Source organism: Phalacrocorax aristotelis, chromosome 18, assembly GCF_949628215.1.
Source record: "Phalacrocorax aristotelis chromosome 18, bGulAri2.1, whole genome shotgun sequence".
NCBI classification, from domain to species: Eukaryota; Metazoa; Chordata; class Aves; order Suliformes; family Phalacrocoracidae; genus Phalacrocorax; species Phalacrocorax aristotelis.
Window position 1 is genome coordinate 5,635,650 of NC_134293.1, and position 21,807 is coordinate 5,657,456.

At 36.6% G+C, this 21,807-nt stretch overlaps 1 protein-coding gene across 4 annotated transcripts in view; it reads right to left on the reverse strand.

The window, feature by feature from the left end:
* NF1 (neurofibromin 1) overlaps positions 1–21,807 on the reverse strand; it is a 103,054-nt gene that overhangs the window by 44,748 nt on the left and 36,499 nt on the right. For 2 of the 4 annotated variants that reach the window (XM_075112927.1, XM_075112926.1), the window contains 15 exons: positions 21,496–21,635; positions 20,771–20,893; positions 20,265–20,348; positions 19,513–19,629; positions 18,775–18,956; positions 18,458–18,669; positions 17,656–17,817; positions 16,083–16,186; positions 15,057–15,192; positions 10,331–10,393; positions 8,233–8,391; positions 7,294–7,391; positions 7,003–7,149; positions 6,459–6,605; positions 6,016–6,126 (listed from right to left, as the gene is read on the reverse strand). In XM_075112927.1, coding sequence (XP_074969028.1) covers positions 6,016–6,126; positions 6,459–6,605; positions 7,003–7,149; positions 7,294–7,391; positions 8,233–8,391; positions 10,331–10,393; positions 15,057–15,192; positions 16,083–16,186; positions 17,656–17,817; positions 18,458–18,669; positions 18,775–18,956; positions 19,513–19,629; positions 20,265–20,348; positions 20,771–20,893; positions 21,496–21,635 — 1,985 coding nt within the window. The remainder of the gene's footprint in view (positions 1–6,015; positions 6,127–6,458; positions 6,606–7,002; positions 7,150–7,293; positions 7,392–8,232; positions 8,392–10,330; positions 10,394–15,056; positions 15,193–16,082; positions 16,187–17,655; positions 17,818–18,457; positions 18,670–18,774; positions 18,957–19,512; positions 19,630–20,264; positions 20,349–20,770; positions 20,894–21,495; positions 21,636–21,807) is intronic. The other 2 variants (XM_075112929.1, XM_075112928.1) reach the window with 1 other exon arrangement.

Here is a 21,807-nt window from a genome sequence, read left to right on the forward strand (position 1 = left end):
TATATATTTTCATAAACATGTCACCATCTTCATTCTTGGATGCGTACAATCAAGTTCCAAGGAGTGGTTAATCAATTCCCCAGCCCTTCTGCTGATAGCAGCATTTGATTGTGTGATAGTCCCAAGAAATATGTTAATCTTAACCTATCTCATCCTTAATAAAGAAAAAAGAATTTTGCGCAACTAATTGAGGCATAAGCTCTCTTCTGCCTCCTTTTCAGGTACTCTGCTGAGCAGAATTTGAGATGCAAACCATGCAGTGCTGAAGGGACAAGATGATTCTATAGTGATAATACCTCTCCAAATGCCTGTAAAAACATACACCAATACTTGCTTTCCTTCTACTCACTGACATTCTAACAGCACATTTAAAATATCACTGCACTTTGGACCAACTAACAGTAAAATGTCAGGGTTTCAAATACTGAAATAAGCACAAAATAACCACTAGGTCATTTTCATTTATGACAGATTTATATATAATCAGTTTGCAGGCCTCAGCTCAAAATACTGAGGTAGTTTGTAGCATTTAAAGAACAACATATTTTTGCTGAGGTCACTTCCACATGAACTCATTAGTAAGTCATAACCACTATGCCTGTTAATGTCCTTACAGATACAACACTTGCATTAAGTTAACCAGCTGTGGATAATTTTATTTTTCTGCTTCTAAAGAAAAGGTAGGTAAGTGATTTAGGCCTAGCAAGCACGTGTTGCACGCTTTTGTATCAATTTATTTCCAGAAATCCTTTCTTTGCAAATGAAATAACTATTTCTTGCTCTGCAAATCCAGAAAACACACTGCATGTCAAGTCTTCACAAACTATATAAGGGTGCCTTGGATCACTGCCAGACACAGTAAACTTTTTGAAGATGGGTTATCGCTATTCTTGGCATTTGTACGCCTAACTTCTTGTCAGGACAGGATAACAACTTAAGCATTTTATTTTACTTGACATGAAATAAGACAGTGTCTAATGGAAAAAACTGGAGGAGAAAAATGTGGCAAGCAAACACAGAGAATTTTTTAAAGAGAATTCAAAATTGTACCTTCTCTTCTAACTTGGTATACCGAAGGGGCTTAAACATCTGAGATCTTGCTTAAAAAAGGGAAAAAGGTACTCAGGCTTCCCCTGGGGATACCCCTTTCTGTCAGTTAGCCCTGCAGATTCATGAACTATTAGCTCCACTCCAAGCAGGAGCATGTGTGTGTATCTCTATGATCACACTGGCCCCCCAGCCTAACTACAGCAAAACCCTCCTTACAGGAGCAATAACGCGTTTGATGTTGAATGCCTTTTGCCTAGAGCACATGAGTTCACTTTAGCACAGATGCTTCAAATAATCCTTTCCTGTAAGGCTTCCTAATGCTGTTGTCTAAGTGGCTTACAAAGGAAAACAATCCAGATCAGAGTGAAAAAACTCCAGTTACTTCTGAAGAGAACTAGCCACCCTCTCTTTTCCCATTAAACTGCAACTAAGGCCTTCTATAGAGCATGCAAAAGACACCACACTTACTGAAGCAGACACTAAACACACCATCCTCCTACCCTGAATTAAGCTACCAAGCATTCCAAGTTCCCTTCAAATACCTACTTGCATCAACTACACATCTCGCCTGAAGAAAGGGAGACATCACCTCATTTAAACAGGCTCACTCATACTGAAAGTAACCATGCAAGGTTACAATAGCACTTTTAATATATTAATATATTAAAGACTATTGTTGTTGTACATTCAACATAACTCATGAAAGATGTGAGGGGAACACCACCACCCCAATGTTTGCCTTAGAAAAGGATGAGGTGTCTTACAAAGTTGAAGTATTCCTGAAAGTATATATTCTACTTTTTTTTTTTAATCCTAAAGAGAAGATATTTTGTCTTATGATATATACTTGCATGAGTCTCAGAAAAACAGTTTCTGAAATTACTTTGATGGAATTGAGGGGAGGAAGGGAAATACAGGTGGCAGCAGGCAGATAAAATGAGCTTATCCTCCTAATTTGCAATAGCCTGACAACTTTTCAAGCTGACTCCATTACAACAGTGAATAAACACAACAACTGGGAGAAAAATTGAGTTTCCAAACATCCATTTTTATTCCCAAATTTTCACGATCAGACTTTTCTCGTGACAGCAGTACAACTAGTTTAGAAGGGGACGGAACATAATACATTATATATTCTTCAAAAATCTACTGACATTCAACTGCATAAAGTTGTCTAAAACAATCAGCATGCTTTTTAAAAAAACATTTATTTAAGCTGACACATGCTGTCCATGAGTACATATCCTTTTTTAAGCCTACGCAGAAATCAACTTTAGCAAAAATCATAATCCAAGGATATGTAATTTTAAGTGTTCACAATGAGTTAGTCCCCTACACAATACAGCATTTAAAAATGTGTCCTTAGTTTAATTTTTGAAACTTTGTGTGCAGATTTAGTGTCAGGAATCTCCAGGGAAAAATGGACTTATAAACAAGCGGAAGACAGGCAAACTAATTTCAGTTTCAGCACTGTATACACTGACTTTACTGTCAACTCTGTACACCCTTTGAATCTTTTAGGCACCACTAATGTTTCTTCTACTGCCTAGTATAAATGCAATGCTCAAACTTAAGATTCAGTATACCTGTTCCTAGTACAAAATCACATGGAACATTCCGATACCCCAGTAAAGTCACTCTACAAGTCACGTGCTGTTCAATGTTTTTTGGAAAGCAGAAAACAGCATTAGATGCTAGAGATGCAGATACACGTTTCACTGAAAACAAGATTATTTTGGTTTTATTTCAACAACAATCACTAATATCCCGAAAGGGAAATTTCCAGAAGCTATCCCTCTTCTCAACCAGCTTGTTGTAAACTATAAAAAGTACACGATACCCTAATTTAATACTAGTTAATTACTGTTAGAATATGACAATTTATACTGCAAACTGAAGTTTCAGATAAAATTTTATAAAGGCCCACTCAGCCAACACAATAGGCTCAAAGGCGACTCAAAGACCTTAAAGAGGGCAGAGGAGTATGGTACAGCTTTTGAAGACAGAAAATTAGGACAGAAGACAAGTGGTACTATTCATCTTTTTTCTTCCACTCCATCCAAAGAGCCAAGGGTGTTGAAAACATAGAAAAGAGGTTAAGTTAAAGGAAGGCAATTTCCCAAGCAAAAGGAAGGGAAAGCTAAAGGCTGAATTAGATAAATGTTCTCTCATATTTATTCTATTTCAGAGCTATAAATCACTGGAAAAAAAGTTCAGATAAATTCTGTTTTCTTCCTATTCTATGTAGTGATACTTTCTTTGTGTTATTTAGTATGCCTTTGATCATCATGAGCTTACACATTCATTAAGGGTAGAACTGACAAAAAGCACAGGCACTTACTCACACAAACGTTATCTCTATATGGTACCTACCACATCACACTTCCTTTTTTCTTCCACCTTTGGGCTGCCTTATGCAAAGTCTTCCTAAGAGCTAGCAGTGAACCAAGTGCTTGAGAACTTTCACAACAACAAATGTTAGAGAATGTAAGCATTTCCTCCCTACATTACCAGCTTGAAAGCAAGTGCTTTGTGTTGGTTTTTTTTCAAAGCATGAAAAAACCCTTTGGCATGCCTGTACAAAATTCCAGAAGAAGGAAACAGTTTTGAAATTTATTTTACCTTCCACATTGATACTGAACAGAAGTTTTGTTTGTTTGTTGCTCTGAAAATCAAAAACATAATAAAAGAAATGTGAACAGATATATTCATTTGTTGGCTCTCTAATTGCATCCTGGCTAGGAAACCATAATTAAGTAGCAGAATTCAACGACCAAGTTAGAGGTTATATTTGGAAAGGTTCTTCAAATCTTGCTCATTACTCTAGCCTCCAATCTGATTTTGAAATAAGGTATGTTTATTATCCAGTTGTAAAACAATAAAATCTTCCAATAATTAAAATTGTTCCTTATTTGAAAATTTGGGCATTTTGAAAAATTGAGGGGAAATGACAAAAGTCTCATGGTATAACACAGCACAGATTTTCTAGGAAAGTAAGTTTGTAACTCAATCTACAGAGTAAAAAGCACTACTGAAAACAATGAAAAACTATGAAAATTAATAAAATTAAGGATCTAAAATTTTAATTAATAGAAAAAATCTTACACACCTGTTGGGTACGATTTTCATTAGAAATCTGTCAATTTGAAGAATGCCTTGTTTGCAAATGTGTATTGACTATTTATTTAAATTGTTGAATACAAACAGAAGATACTGCTAAAGAAGTGGTTTCCTCTGCTTGTTTTCATGTTCTTACATGAACTCAAAGGGTCTGCAGAAGGTTCACCACTGATGACATCTCCTCAGATCACGTCTATACTTTTTACCAGAAGTGGCACCGTCGATGAAACTACCACCATCGGCACCACAAGCAGCAGTGGCACTACCAGCAAGGAGCATCAAAAGCTGTCTTCCCAGCCTTACCCCAAGCTGCTCAAGCCAGAGCTCCCCAGGGACCACAACCACTCCTAACCATGCCACAGATAAGCACATCAGCAGCCAGGGTACCACAAGCAAGCACCCCACTGGTGCAGCAGCCACCCCGCTGGCATCACAAACAAGCACCCCACCAGCAACAGGTGCCACAGGCAGCTCCACCAGCATGAACTCAGCTACCACCAGCAGCACCAGCAAAATCCACAGTGGCAACAGCAGCAGAAGCAAAACCAAGAGCCCCACTGGCACTGGCATCGGCAATAATCCAACCATGAACATCCAACACAGGATCTGCCAGCATCCGTAAGTGCCACACTGACATTAGGTCTCTCACTACCATGACCAGTGCTGGTGAGAACTTCACAGACCTCGGCAGCGCCACCACGCACCCCGCCGGTGCCAAAACCAGCAGTCCCACTGCTGCCAGCCAACACTTGACCAGCAACACCATTACCAAAAGCAAAGGTACCACCAACAACACAGCACAGAGAAAAGGTACAAAAGCTCTAACCTTATCTTTACAGTTCTGTCTTTGTTTGCACTTGGTTGTAAGCACAATAATTTTCTTTTTCTTAAAAAGGCTAAGAATGACTTTTAGTAATGAGTATAATTACTATGGAAACTGTTTTGAACATGCTGTCCTCCATGGATTTTATAGTGCTATTACCTAACAACTAGATTGAAACATCAAGTTTCATTTACATTCTTACTCTAGTTGCAGTTTTATGACTGCAAACATTAATTTACATAAAACTAGATCGGGGTTTTTTTAAAAGAAAGAGTATTGTGACTTATTTGACCATTAACTTATTAATGTTGATCTTGGGATATTCTTCCCAAACTCTTCAATACTGCAGCATATGCTACCTGTTGTTACGAATCACTATCTTCCAGAGTAGGGAAGACTTAAAACTTCAAAAATTTTGCTTTATTGGAAAATCACAGTCTTTTGCACAGTTCACAAATCAATTGTCTGCTTTTCTTATTAGTTTACTGATATTTCCACAGATCTCAATCATTTCCAAAAACATGGTACACTGTCACTTAGAACATAATGGTGAAACTGAAGCAACGTCATGGTCTTGACTATGTGTGAAACTTCTAAATACTTGTATTACTCTTTAAAATGGGATACAGGAACCATTTTGAGAAATTTTACCCCTTGTTTTAGCTTAATACTCATTTTATACTTCAGAAAATGAAGATGCTAAAATCACTGGTAAAGAGTTGACAGTAGTGTGGTGTAGATGTAGTAGTGTAGATGTAGTGCTTTAGACAGTGAAAAACTAATACAACGTATTTAAAATTTTAGATATTTTTCCACAGATACTCACACACTCCTGGGTGGAAAAAACCATGACAGTTCTGATTTAGGAAACAACTCAATTAAAAAATACCATCACCAAAATTTGACAAGTAAGCTATTTTCAGATTCTTGTTTGTTACAAAGTTGGTGTCCCTTTCTATATACACTTGATACTTTTGATTTTACATGCTTATTTCAGACAGGGAAGGTGAAAGATTCCTTACCGCCGAGCAATGTAGTAGAAAACCGGATTGCCAGCTTTTGATGTCCCAGCTTGGTAGAAAATATTTAATGTTTTCAGTGCTTTGAACTCCTCTTTTTCATGTACTTGATGCCTAAAAAGTAGTACATTGACATCAACTTTTCACAACTTCCTTTAAAAAAAAAAATTTTAAAAATCCCAAACCCTCTTTTATTTGCATCTTTAAACAAAAGTATTAAGTTCACACGATCTCAAACCTTTGTTAAATCACAAACATACTGCCATCTCTGGTTCTCAATTTAATTTTTGAAATTAAAATCTACTCAGAAATGTGAAAGGTATATGTAGACCCATCTTTTTAAACTCCCCTTCAAAATGAAAGCTGGAGTCCTAATAGCTACTTATATTGCCTTACATGCTGAAGTCCAGAAACCCACAATGTCTCCTCCATAATAATCTCATTACCTTGTCATAAATTCTTCAAATTTGGAACTAGTCAGATTTAAACTCGACCAATGGGTATCTGCGACGGGTTTGTGCTCAGGAGGACCCAGATAGGCAAGAAGAGTAGCCATCTTGTCAAAAGGTCGTCTTCCAACAGCTTTGTGGTCCCTAGAAACAGCACATTACTTAAAAGAAAAGTCCTTCTTTACTCAGCAATTCCTGGGTTTTTTTTGCCCACTAACCTGCCTTACCTTGACCAAGCTGGATTTTTTTTTAAAAATTTAAAAAAAAAGCTTTCAAATAAAAATGTTTGTTACACACAGAACAATTTTTACGAAAGATAAGACAACTATACACTTGCACAAAAGGTTGGCAGTAGAGTGGGCAGCAAAGATGTTAGGCATGTTCCCAATAATGGCTCGTCAGTAAGACACAAGTTTCCAAATATAAGATTTTTCAGCCATGATATTCTTCTCAGTAATAGTAACAAAAGCATCTGAAAGCGTTTCCAAATATTCGTTCCCCATCAGCAACTCCCTTCTTCATAATATTTCTGAAGTCTTACCTGTTGCTGGAAAGGTATTGGCCAATTTTCTCCTGATTGTTCCACAGCAGGCGGTGCAAAGCAAGTACATTGCCATCACTGATGAAGGACAGGCTGTGATTGACAGTGTCGCTAGCTGGACAATCAGATGCAATATCAAGGAAAAACCTAGAGTTCAAAACCAGTAATAACCATAAGCATGTAACGGAAATCTGCCAAGTAGACTCAATGTAAATTGAAAGGCTGTAAGAACATTCTCCGCTTACTCTTTACACATAACACAGACTCTGTGCAAGTTTCCAAAGGGCCTACCTTCGTGCTGCATCAAAATTGCTTTTTACAAAATCATTAAAAGGCCGCATATGTTCTTCTTTTGTAAACAGGACATGGTTGGCAATACTCTGAAGTATCTAAATAATAAAAAGATGGTAGAGACACATAAAGGTTTAATGTATTAACTGTTATGATAGTAGCTTCATTGTTAGAAATATTAATTTTAACTTGTAAAACGTCAAGACAGAAAGAGGCCAACAAGACAACTAATTCAAAATATGTTCAACTTTCAAAATATTTTCCTTCACATACTTTTAAATACTAGAAAACTTCCCATATTTATGAATTTTATTCTGGTTTAGATCAGGAAAATAAATCATTTTTCATACTCACCATTTATTAAATGTTAACTATTTCTTCTGGAAATTGTATAATTTCCAGAATTGTAAAAGCAATAGCTTATACCTATTTCAGGAAAACTATAATTTCTCAACATTTAAAATGGTTAATATGCACAGGCCACAGAATTTGTATGCCATCATTAAACCTTTTTAAAATTTTTACACAAAATAATACCAAATGAGATTAAAGATAGGAAAAAAAAAAGACTACTTTAGCGCTAGTATGAACTTAATCAATATCTGGCTGTCATTATTGTCACTGTGCTCAAAGTAACACTGATTTCTTTGTTTCGAATAAGGTTAGAAGTTCAAGTGAAGAGCCAGAAGACATTCTGTTCTTATACCACTTTTGGCAAAGTGGGTTTTTTCCATACAGACTATTCCCCATACTTACTTTGCTGTGAGCTATAAAATTAACATGATGTATAAACATAATATGGAAGCTGCACTTTAAATAGACACGACGGTCGCTACAAAAAACTAGAAGTTTACCTAAAATTTCCCATACCAGTGAAAGAACAGAACTAAATCAGGTAGAACATACAATATGACCAAATAAAAATATTTATTGAGTCACCTTTGACATCAATTTCAATCCCCTTTCAATTCTTGGTGGAGGCTTTTTATCTAAAATCCCTGCCTCGTAAGGGGAGACGATCGCAGGATTGATGAACCGAAGGAACATCGCACTTCCAACTGCTCCAATGCTGTTCTGAGGAAATCGCTGACTAACAACCTATGAAGTTAAGAATTATAAAGAATATTTTTGCATTAAAGAAAAAGGAAAGCAAGCTAAGAAAGCCTTGTATGGTAATCCAACTTTACACACTCTTTCCATACCAATCGAGCTCAACACATTTGAGCAGGACTCTTGCCTTGACAGATCTTGCATCATAGGACAATCAGGAACGAGAGGGAAACAAGGGGTGAGGGGGCTATCAGACACTCGCTAGCTTTACTTCAGCTTCCGTACAAACTTTCTTGCTAGGGTGAAATTGCTACAGTAGCTATTGGATGAAGATAAGAAGGTATATCTCAGAGTTACTGACCACTTAATTCCAGGACCCTGACAGTAAAGCAGACAAATACCGTATGTTCATACTTGGGTATGCAGAGTCCTCCCATCATATACAGGTAATTATTTTTAAATGAGTGGGTCTTTTTTTCGTGTATTTATAATTTCACTATTGATCACAAGAGCCTCTCCAGCAATAAGACTTATGCTGTAAAGTTTCAGGAGTAATTTTAAATTTGTGGGAAGGAGATATTTGTAGAAATGCTCTTCAGCACCATCACATCTCAACAGATTTGCCAAAGGAGGAAAGGCAGAATGAGCCAGAGCTGAGCGGCCAGTGTACTTCCCTGCCTATACATACACTGCCCTAAATCACTTAGCAGGAATTTTCTGTAAGAACTACAGATTTAAAATATTGTTCTTCTAGGAAAAAAAAATCTGAAAATGTTGTAAGAAAAAAAAAAAAATCTTTCTTTTTAGGAAATCAGCTATGTGTTACTAAAAGGATAGTCTATTCTCCAGATATCTTTCATTTGACTTTGTAAAGTTAAAGATAAAGCTCCCTGACAAAAAAAAAGTTCTTCAATATGCTACATGTGGTTCTAGAAAGATTCAATATCTGTATGTATATTTTCTTATGAGTAACAACAGTTAATCAAAACAAGTCAGATTCTACCTTTTCACAGAACGAAATTAGCAAGTTTTGTATTTTAAGTTATATTGTTTAAAATAAACAAAAAACAAACCCAACTTTACTAAAATACTTCAAAACATAACTAGTGCAAACTCAAATCATGCTTCTTAAAACAGATAAAGTCATTAGTACACACATAATATATCAAGAATCACTTTGGTTCAGTATCAACTTCATTCAGTTACCTTGGGATGGAATTACTGATAGTATCATCTTGTAAAATACTAGTTTGCACACAGATTTTGCATTTAAACATGATTCCTATTCTGCTCACTTACAGAAAAAAGTAAGGGAGTATTTAATAGAAGTCTAAATTTCCATTCTATTTTATTCATACTTTATTTTTTGAGGTCACTGTCAAAGAAAAGTATAAGTCTTAACTTCTAATGACACACACTACCATGATATACATATCTAAACTCTTTAACACAGCAAGTTACTTAAAAAGGGAAATCTGCTCTTCTCAGTAAACAATACAAGGGCTAAATTTTATTGCTTAGTCACAAGGCAAACAAAAGAAAATATATCAGAAACAAGTCATATAAGCCTCATTTCTTTCCAGTAACCCATATATATTAATTGTTCTTCTCCCAGGATGCAAGCTGAAGTCAACCACAGTGTTAAAACAACTGAACAAACTCAGATTTTCCCCAAACCGAAGAAAACATTTTTCTTTCGCCTTTTTTTTAATTTGAAGGTGGTGGCAAGGGTAGAAGAATCAGAGTATTAAATACTAAGCAGTAATGTTAAAAATGTCTTTTGTTTACTCAAATAGGCACACAGAGAATATTTTAAATATAACTTAATTCCAGTGTTAATTGAAATGAAAGCTATTTTGTGCCAGAATTAGTAGAATGATTTTACAGTGAGGTCAAATAGACTGAAGTGAAGATGTTTGGAACAAACAGCAAAAGATTTCGGTTGTGCTTTGAAAGAAATGGCTAATAAAAAGGTCTCCAAACTTACTGATTTTTTGTTTTCCTTTTTTTCTTTTACGGTAGCTTTATTCAGTAGAGAGTGGCAAGTTGCCTACAGAACAGAGATGAGCACAAACAAGTCACAGCACCAACTACATACAGCAACAAAAAACCAATGTTGACTTGTACATAAATTACACAGTAAAATGTAACAAACATAACCAACAAAAAATGAAATATATAAACTAAAGACTGATGATGGAGTTTTTATTCCACAATTTTATTACATTTTATTTACAAAGCACTAAATACAAAACAAGCAAATGTTGCGTTTCAATCATTTCTACTATTTCTGGCTAGATTAAAGGTCAAACCACATTAATGTGCTCATGATATACAATATTGGGCATTAAATGGTATATTCAGCTTTCAAATGTATTTGACCATCCCCAAATAATTTTAATAGTAAAAATATTAAAGTGTTATACCTTCAAAATACATATTACTTTTAAAATAAATTTAGAGTTTTAAATCTTCCCAATGTTTCTCTGTGTGTCCTTCAATTTAATTAGATCTGTGAATCCTCATGGTTATTACTACTTTAATACCTAAACACTGCCATAAAACAGTTTGTGGAAAGAGGAAGAAAAAAGCCAGTGGGTCTACATTGATTTATGATAGATTTCCAAATCAAGACATCTGACTTGATTGTGCTTATTTCTGCATTTCATTTAAATGCAAAGGGACCCACATCAAGAAGCATCACATTCTCTCATATTTCCCACCAGGATTTGAGCAACAGCATTGTGCACTGCTCCCATGTACAGAGGTAAATTTTGGTCTTGGAGCTCAATCCTACAACCTTCATATTAGCTGTAACAGTAAATTAGCATCACTGAGATGCCCTACAGCAAGCAACACCTGGAGCTGTAGCAATAGAAGGCTAGCAATACTCAGCAGTTTGAGAGCAAGCATGCACCAACAGTTCAAATAATCTTTAGGGTATCACACAAACTGGAACTAGAAGAGAATTTCTACAACTCGAGAATGAGACAGAGTAAAAAGCAGAAGGGAAAAAAAAAAAGAAAAAAACTACCCAAAAAACCCCCAAACCCCCCCTCAATCAGTAAGAACTATTCTGCTAACCAAGCTAAACTTAAATTTAAATAGTTCAAATTTGTGCAGGACCTATTAATATTTAACCAATGGTGCCTCTGCTGAATTTCTGACTTTGTGTAATTTCTAGAGTTAGATTCTGAAGCAGTCACATACATACTTCATATGCACCAGGCTATTGCATTTAAAGCAATAAAATTTCCATCTCTCTATTACAAAAAAATCATATTTTTTACAAAATAGCCAGCACAAATTCTTTGTATGAGTTACTTTGATCAGGTTTGTTCGTGACCACATAACACTCCTAAACATACGTTACCTGAAAACGAGCAAGGGTGAATATGACATGGTAACTAGTTATGTGATGTTTCCAGATGAAAACACTTATTAGGGCTCTGTTCTGGTAACAGAAACACCAGCCAGCAGAGACCCCAATATCCAACTAAATACACCATTTCCATAATGTTGCTACATTGATTAAAATTAGCTACAAATCATTTACAGAACACACCTGATAAGTATTTTTTGCACACACGTTTACTTTAAAACTCTAAGCATAAAAAGACACTGCAAAATTCAGCCTTATTTACTATTACGCTATTGGTTGGGGTGAAACACTTTCACCTTAAAAAAAAATAAGTTACCTTATAAAAATAACCTATTAGGTTCTTATGATAAAAATGGATTAATACCCCCAAAAAATGAGATTTCAATTGTACTTTCTTTCGGGTAAAGGCCAAACTCTTCAAGGCTTTCTGGAATTTTAAAGTACAGACTGAATTATTACATTATTTGTGATGAACAAACATTTGTACACAAATATATTTGTTACTAGAAACAGTTAAAATAGTAAATATTGAAGCTGAGTATCAGTTAATATCACTAGTATATTTGGCAGTAAATCATCTCTTTCATAAATTACCCTTGTTACCAAAAAAATGTAAAGGCAAGAATAACGCCAATAGACTTGAGATGTCTGCGTAGAAGAATCTCTGGCACTGCCCACTGGTGGGTACGGTTTAGCAATTCCATTTCACATAGGAACTAAAAATGGTTTGTATAGAAAGAGTTCCTAGCAACATATCACCAAAATGGAAATAAATCTGATACACTGTAGTAACAGCATATAAAAGCAATTATAGGAAAACATGTGGAACAATGTAACGTCAAATAACGGAAGCAACAATCAAGGTTGATTGTGATGGTTTCAGTAACACTCAAATACACTCCCAGTCAACGTCTGTGAGGCTGTGGCCATTTGAACTTGAAGGAAACCAACCTGTCCCACTCATGTTCTAATTTAAAAAACCAACCAACCAACAAAAAAAAAAAACCAACAAACAAAAAACCCACCCACACAACCACCCCCTGCCAACCCGGGCACAACCACTGTTGGAAGGAGAAACTGATGACTTTAGAAGCGATTTATGCAGGTTGTTATAGCAGAAACAAAGGCACATCATTTGCATGCCTAATTCATTCCAACAGCTCACAATAACAACCCAAGACCCACAACAGTCACAATATACAATTCACTGCTTCTCACTTCCAAGTTCTGAGAATCACAGTAGTTCCATTTATTAATACAGCATTCACTGTAAAAAAACAACTAGGCTACACTGTGTAGAATTTTTTATTACTCATAATTAGTTCACACAGCTCAGAAAATGTTTTCCTTGCTTTACTTTAGACCTGAGATACAGACTCTATGGTTGAAAGGCCAAAAACAATTAATCCAGACCACTTAACTGAGACCACAGCTCAATTATTCTGTCATGCACAGCTCTTCAGTGACAGTCCTCCAACAGGACTGGAAATTGTATTTCCTATGGGCCCCGAGGGCAGCAGGAGTATCCCCCAGTGGAATTTTTAGCACCAGCTAAACCCTTCAGAAACACACAAAGAACAAGAGAGAGACCTATATACATACCTGGCTCAGCAACCTGCTGCTGAGCTGCTACAGAGAGCAGCAGAAACGGGACAGAGCAGAGGAGTCAGGGGTGGAGGGCAGAGAATGCAGGTACTTGAACGGGAGGCAGCCAGGAGGGTACCACTACAGAAGAATTTACTCTACAGAAGACAGTGCACCACTCAAAGTTTTTTTTTCTCTTTAAGCGTCATTTCTAAGTGATACCAGAAACAAGCAAGAGGGTGGTCCCAGCTTCGTAACGTGCCAAGGTTTGTGTGACAGCACTGAAGTTTTAGCCACAAGTAGAAGTCAGTCTCTGTAATTTGCCTCATTAAAAGAACTCAAATCTGTCTCTTCCAGGTTCTCTTCCTCATATTTACCTGCTGAATTTCTCAGTGCTCTGCGTTTACAAAATGTTTGGTCAGCTGCTTAACCAAAGTATGGCAGCCCTTTGTATACCATAACATACTCCAGGCATCTGACAGGCAACAGCACCTCCATCAGAATGTGTTGCCCATAGCAGATGGAAGATATTCTACTTTGTAGACCAGAATGTACTCCTGTTGTCATTCTACCTCTCAAATACAAGAACCTATAATCCTCAGAAGTAGAGCACCTGGAGCATCCCAGCTACAAGCCTGATGTTATTTACCAAATCACATGCCAGTGGACCTCCTCCCCAGCACAAATTAATGGCTTTCCTTAGTTGTCCACAGTGACCTAGAGACTCCTGCTTTCAGAACGTGATTATGAGACATAACACCGAGCGCCATCAGAATAAAGCCTGAATGATGCAGTGTCTTGACCTCACCCACAAACGGTCTTTAGGGAAGCACATATAACCACAAACAATTCTCTACCAAATACAGCCAGCAGCATTTCATACATCTATTTCCTTCCATTATACTCAGCCTCAATCCAGTTTCTAAAATTTAGGACTTGTAACTACTGTGGTCCCACTGAAGACCATACAGGATTTTTCTTATGAGCATCTTACACCATTTTTAACCTGGTTTTCCATCAAAGGCAGAAAGGATGAGATTGTGCAACTAAATAACATTCCTGGAGCCATGACCTGAATAAGACATTTCATAGCCAAGTTTTAGAAAAATTTCCTTCAGAGAAAAATGTTCATGAAGAAATTGCCTCTATTTTTATGCAGGGAACAACTATCTAGAGTCAGTAACTGCACAAGTAGCTATTTTATTCCCAAGATTATGGTGTATCAAGGCATGATCCCCCAGACCTTTAGATAATAAATTAAATTTATTTCTCATTTAATTGATCCTGTACAAAAAGTAAGCAAGTACACTGTTTCTATAGTCAAAACACACTTCTGCGTTCTCGCATCCCAGCAGGGATTTTTTCTTGTATTTTCCCTTTCTGCTGCCCTCCTTATAGATGGCCCTCATGATAAACTGATAGAAGCAAGTATAACCATTACCCCCTAGATAACCTTTAGTCTCCCATAGAGATGCTAAAGCAGATATTATTGCTGCCTTACTAGGTCTGAGTTCTTAGCTGTGATTCAACTCCTTAAAAAACTCTAATGTTAGTCACTTCCTGATTGCCAACCCAAGTCTTAAACACCATTCAGTCCCTACATTTAGATTGCTGTTATTTAACAAATGTCTGAAAACAGTCTTTAAGAAACTCCCACTGTGCACCTACTACTGGACCAAGCTCCACACTGCTAGAATTATAAAAACAAAACCCGAAGTTTAGGGGCAGGCTACCATTGCAGGCATACCTGGTATAAACAATGGCACACACTGCGAAGCTGTGGTGGGAATTCCGAAGAAGAATTAATGATTGCATGAAAAAATTTTTCTGTCATTTGCAAGAGACTCCGCTGGTTCTCCTCAAGGCTTTCTGTAGGCTCCAGCCTGAAACAGACCCATAAATGTATGACCAACCATCAAATAAATAATACTAGCTGTACTTGTATGTTTGGTAGTAACCTTATTTCCCAGGGTAAATAGAAGTCTTACAGTAATAATCATGATCTTTTACACAAAAGCTTCCATCAATATTTTAAACCATGTAAGTTACAAATATAAGGTAATGTAAAAGTCAGTAACAGACAGCTATAATTGGAATTCTCTAACACTGTTCCACACAAAGACACGCATACATAATTCCAACTGATAATTGCATTATCAAATTCATGGTTTCTCTGAAAGGAATCTTTGAGGTAGACACAGACATTTGAGAGTTAGACTATTAAAAAGAAGACCTATCTTCTGGTAAACTACTTAAAAGACAACTACGTAAAGTTTTTCTAAGAGTTAGAGATAATTCAAAGCAACAGACCAACAGTTACTAAATCCAAGTCTTGAGGTGATATAAAAGAAACTGAAACAAAAAATTACACCCAACATGCATGCATTCCATCTTGCTTCTGTAATTAATACAGTGACCTAAAGCAGACGCTTTCTGGTACTGCTGGAAATCCCAACATTAGGAGCCCACATAAAAGTATGAAGTAGCATGCAGAAGAGGCCCTGCAAGAGCTCTCTATCTTCCCTCCTCCATCAGGGCTTAGAGTACATGCAGCAAAACTCATCTCGCTGTGTTGGACAGCTCTGTATCATTCTCCATGGGTATAAGGATTGCAGATACAATCAATGTGTCCGGTAAAGTGAGGAGTGGAAAAGTATGAAAGTATGAGAAAAAAAATATTTGCAACATGGAAAAAGGAATCCTATTATATTTACGATGACTGGGAATCATGTTTACGCATAAATACATTTGCTCCCCCCCTTGAATCTCAAACCTTGTTGGATCCACCTCAAAGCTAACATGCTGCCACTCAGAGGATGTGATCACAGTCCTTAATAAAGGTTCCAAAAGCTTCTGCAAATATGTAGCACCATATACCTGGGTAGAAAGAAAATTAGAATAGGTTGCCAGATTAACATGGCAATACACAGGAACACTCCAAAATTCTGTAACTGTTAAGAGAGCTTGAAAACATTTGATTTGTTTGAGCATAAGTCAGATTTCTGTAAAATTTGTGTTTCTATAATATAGCCTCACTTCTGAAACATACCTGAGATCAATTTTCCACAAGAATTTAAATTAATTTCCTATTTAGAGAAAACTATAGGTCACTTTAATAACCACAATAACCAGACGGGATTCCTTCCCATCTGGTTATTTAAGTTTCCCATCTGGTTATAAAAGACCTCAGAGCTTGTCTCCCCATCTTTAAATTGCCCGTTACAAAAACACCATCAGGAACAGTCTTCAAGCTGGTACTTGTCACAGAATCACTCGTATAACTAAACTAGTCAGAAGTATAAAGAGCCCTACTATGACTGAAGATTATTTAGGGAAGGACTTTAAGATATCTAAAACTTTTACAAATATTTAGGTGTTTGTATCAAATAAGTTATGGTTTCTAAATAACTAGTAACCTATGTTGCAACCTACAAATCTTGCACACATTTTTGTTACTGCAACCGGTTTTCTTCTTTACAATGCAGAATATACAGACTAGGCAAGATGAAACATTTATTGCCATGGAAACTTTCAAGAGGACTAACTATAAGCTTAAGCCTAACCGGTTGAGTCATGAAGTCTTGGCAAAAGGTTAGTTCCAGGAGGATTTATATGTCTTAGTTGTTGCTAAGTAGTGCTTATACTTGTCAAGGACTTTTCCAGCTTCCCAGGCTCTGCCAGGTGCACAAGAAGGCGGGAGGGGAGGGGGCACAGCCAAGACAGCTGATCCAAACTGGCCAAAGGGATATTCCATAGCATATGACGTCATGCTCAGTACATTAGCTGGGGGGAGATGGCCTGGGGAAGCAGTGATTTCGGCTCGGGGACCGGCAGCGTCAGTCAGCGGGTGGTGAGCAGTTGCGTCACTTGGTTTTTATTCCCCCGGGTTTCCCCTCTCTCTCTCATTGTTTTCCTTTTCATTTATTATTATTAGTAGTAGTAGCAGTAGTATTACTATTACTATTTTAACTATTAAACTGTTTTTTATCTCAACCCACAAGTTTTCTCACTTTTGCTCTTTCGAGTCTCTCCCCTCTCTCACTGGGGTTTGGGGGTGAGTGGAGCAGCTGGGTGGTGCTTAGTTGCTGACTGGGGCTAAACAACAGCATAAGATATCTACAAGAGTTAGTTTGTCAAACATTAGAACATTAAAAGCAAAACTCCCTAAACCTAACAGATGCGAGAGCCAAGACTAACTTGAACTGAGACTCAAAGGCAATTCCGTACTATTTTCATCTAATCCTGTTACTCAAGCATGTAACACCATAGACTGCTAGGTTTGTATTTTTGTATTCCTAAACTTTTCCTGCATTGAAGTGATTTGTAGCAAAGATTAGATTATATACCTTAAAACAGAAAGTCATTATTTTACTGGCTAAGCTGTTTCCTCGGAAGAGTGTCTGCATGGAATCTGCTAGTTCAACTTCCTTTGAAAACATATTCCAGAGTAGCTGGTAGAGCAAGTGCCGGGAATCAAAGAGTGTGACCAGGACGCGAGCTAGCTCATCCTTAAAAGAAGCAATGAAATGTTAGTCTGACTAGCAGTGAGCCAAAGCAAGTACGAAAAAAATTATTATGAAAAAAACACCAAGCAGTTTGTACTAATGCTTTAAATTTGCTATGAAGTCTTGCACGTAAATATCAAATTAAGCATACGCAATCTCTCTTTACATCTTTCCTACGCTATCGCTTGTTTAAAAATCTGCCTCACGCTATCCAGTCATACAAATTCGTAACAGTTAGTCCAGATAGATAAGCAGTTATTCTGCTGTATAACAAAGCCCAATTCATCTTGCTAAAATCTAGATGAGCAAATACAGTTGTTTGTCTGCATTACAGCACACACACAAATAACACAAATAACCAGCCCAGATACATTTATTACAATAACTGTATATAAAATTATTCCTATATATTAACTTTATTATTAAATTTACTATTACTATAAAAATGCAGTTTATAATTGAGATCTCTGAGAATTAGATCCAGTACACTTTTCAACGATATACTAGGAAAGGCTAGCTATCATGAACGGTAGGTCTAATCTGCCTTTAGCAGACTGTTATACCCTTAATGTTTGTACTAATTTTTATTTCAAGTCTTAGTATTTTCAAAAATGTAGGAAATAAAATGCATGAATCAACTTACCCACTGAGAACAAGGCACCACATTGGCTAAAGCCATAGCAATAGGAAGCTCCCCCTGATCACCCATCATTGTAACCAACTCCACCAATCTCTCAAACCGATCTGCTAGCACTGTTTCTGCTAAGGTATCAAATTCTGTTCCCTGCTGGAGAATTTTGGTGAGGACTTCCATAAACGTAGCTCTTGTTTGGAGGTCTTTATGATAGCCCAAGCCTGATTAAAAAAACCCAGAACTACTAAGGAAGATGTAAAAATAAATTAAATACCAATGTCTTCATTATGTATTCATTTATGTACAATTATCTCTAACTACTTTACCTATTGAGTGCATAAGACCACTGTCCACATTTGCATTGAGTAAATTTGACATAGCAAGAACAGTGCAGTGCCGTAGCGAAGCCAGTCTTCGAGACATTCCACGTTTCCTGCCACCTGTTTGCGCACTTTCATCTTCAACTTCACTACAGTCATTTAGAAGGTTCATAAACAGTGTGAAGTATCTAAAGAAAAAGAGATTTGGATCAGTAAAACAGCTTCTGCAAAGGCATCCATCTGAAAAGACTTCCATAGAGTAGCAAATAGACAAAAGGCCTCCCAAAAAAATCTAACTGTCCCAAGTAATCCTTCTTGTAGCATGGTCCAAACCTTCAAACGTATTGTAACAACCAGAAAGCACTGTCCTAAAATTTGTATGCAAATTCTCTCAAACCAAGCAAGTGAATTTGACAGGTGTGCCTTTACAAACAGATGTCTTGAAAGAGATTTTAAGTTTCATGGATAAAAATATAATACCAAAGCAAGCTCATCACTCTCATGAATTAAGCATACATCTGCATTAAGCAGAAACAAAGCCAAATTTTATAATTATTTTCTAAACAGAAATTCTTCTATAAACCTATGAGGTAGAGAATTCTGAAAATAGATTCGTAAGAGGCAATTTCTGTTGGGTAATGAAATTGTTTCTGCCAGAAGAAAAAACATAGTTTGTAATAAATGTCATATGGTGCATCTACTTAGAGTCACTGTATAGAAAAACAGTTGAAAGTCACTATTTACTTAAGAAATAACTGAGATTTCGCTTCCATCAATTCAACACCATCTCCTTCCTCAGGCTGTAGTGGAAGCCCAGCAAGAAGAGAGACCACTGCTTCCATACTCGCTTGGTCCAAATCTCTGAAAAATAAAGTTTTAAGAAGCTGTGAATCAGATCAGCAGAATTAGTCTCTCCTTCCCCTTGATGATATTCCCATCCAGTACCACATCCTCTCTCCTTACATATCTAACAGCAGGTGAAAAGAACATTGAAAAAACCATTATTCTAGTAAAGTCATGTCCATCAGGAAAAAAGCTACTACCTCCTGCGGTACAGGTTCCAGCAATATATCTCCTAAGGACAACAACTGCAAACCAAATTTGTCACTAAAAAATCCAGTTAAGTACAAATTCAACACTATAATGTTTGATAATTTTATTGTTTAGAATGCATCACATGAAGACACAGCTCTAGCAAATAAAACATTCAGTCCTAACGCTAAATCAGAAAAAAGTATTAAAAGGAAAAAAATTAATTCAGTAGATTAAAAAAAATTAAAAAACAAAAAACCACATCAAAAGCCACGTTAATTAAGGCTATGCATTAAATATAATTCTGTTGCTGCTCACCAAAACTTAGGCTTCAATTTTTGTCTTCTCCTTAAAATTACTACCACTAAAGGAAGTCCACACGAACCAGCTCATCTGTGGATATCAAACGCCACCTGGAACACTGTTAGCAACTCTAGCAACAGTTTAATAGTATTCCTTCTTACCTTGTCAAGCATTTCACATCCTCATCTGTTGCTTGATTAGATGTTCCCATAACCCAGTCTGTCAAATATTCCACCATTTTGTTCCTGTTACATATAAATATATTGCCTCAGCTTTGGGCTTGTTTTGTTTTTAAACAACCCTTCCTCCAAACATGCTCACTACTGTTGGCATCATTCTTAATTATAACAAATTCAGTGTAAGAACTGTTTGAACCACAACACACTGAAGATGAACTGAACTAATTTTATTATACCAAGTAACACTCTAGTCTGTATCACACACAAGATTTTTTACATGTGTTTAGTATCCCCACAATCAAAATAAAGTTTTAATGCAGCACCAGGCTCTAAACTATTCTTGAGACAAAGATGGGAGTACTATCCCTATACCAGGAACACCAGTGTGAGACAGGTTTTGGTTTATTTTTTTTAAACATATAGCCAAATTACAAAATTACACTTGTCCCCATGACACTATCCTAAAGGTTATATAATGCAGGACTTACCTAAATTTCATTTCTTGGCAAAACGAAAGGTCATCTCTCCTCTCCATCATTACTTCTACTAACTGACATAGCTTAGTTTTTATTTGAATTGCATGTACCAAATTTCCAAGCACACGCACATACCTGAAGGAAAAAAGCAATTAGATAAAATACTTCATACTATAAGGCCCACACATTTGACAAATCCCTTGAGCTCCATGCTGGAACCTATGCACTGGCTGACCCAGCAGACTTGCATAATGGGTTAGCAAGTCTTTGGGCTATCTTTATTTATTTTCCAAGTGAGCAAGCCAGCCCCCATATAAGCTGAAGACCAGCACCAAATTTCTTCTGGCCAAAGAAGTTTTCTGCTATTATAAACTTGAACAGAAATCTGCCCTTCAGCTGGTTTTTAACCACTAACACCACTGTATAGAAAAGACACCAGGAATGCTTACAAGAATAGGGCCGAGTATGGAAAAAGTTAGTTCTTTTTTAAAAGGAAAAAAAAAAACAAACCCCACACACAAAAAAAAAAAACCAAAAGTCGCCCTTCATCAGCATACTTTATGCTACAGTATAAATGATCTCCATGATTACTTAAGTTGTCAGAACCTTAAGGAGGAGGATCAGAAAATCAGCTGCTGCTTCTCCACAGATGCAAACAGAAAAGATATAAACTAGAAGGGTCTACCTCAGTTTTTAAACATGTTACTTGGTATACGAAGTTCAACAAGATTTCTTACCTAACCAGATTTAACATCATTGTCTCAATACTAGCTTGTCCAAGATGTTCTGAGCTCCCTTCCGTGTGATTGTCAAGCAAATTCTTCATTATAGCAATGGTTTGCTCTACAAATTGTGTGTTCGTCTCAGTTAACAGAACCTGCAGGGAGAAAATTGGTGGCCTTAATTCTTTACACACACACCCCCAAAAAATGGGTATGTATCAAATACTGCAGCATTTCAAAAATCTAATGGGCAAGCATTTTTCTAGTATCACCTAGCCAAATGAATTCCAATATATGTCAGGATTAAATATGTCAATACTACCAGCC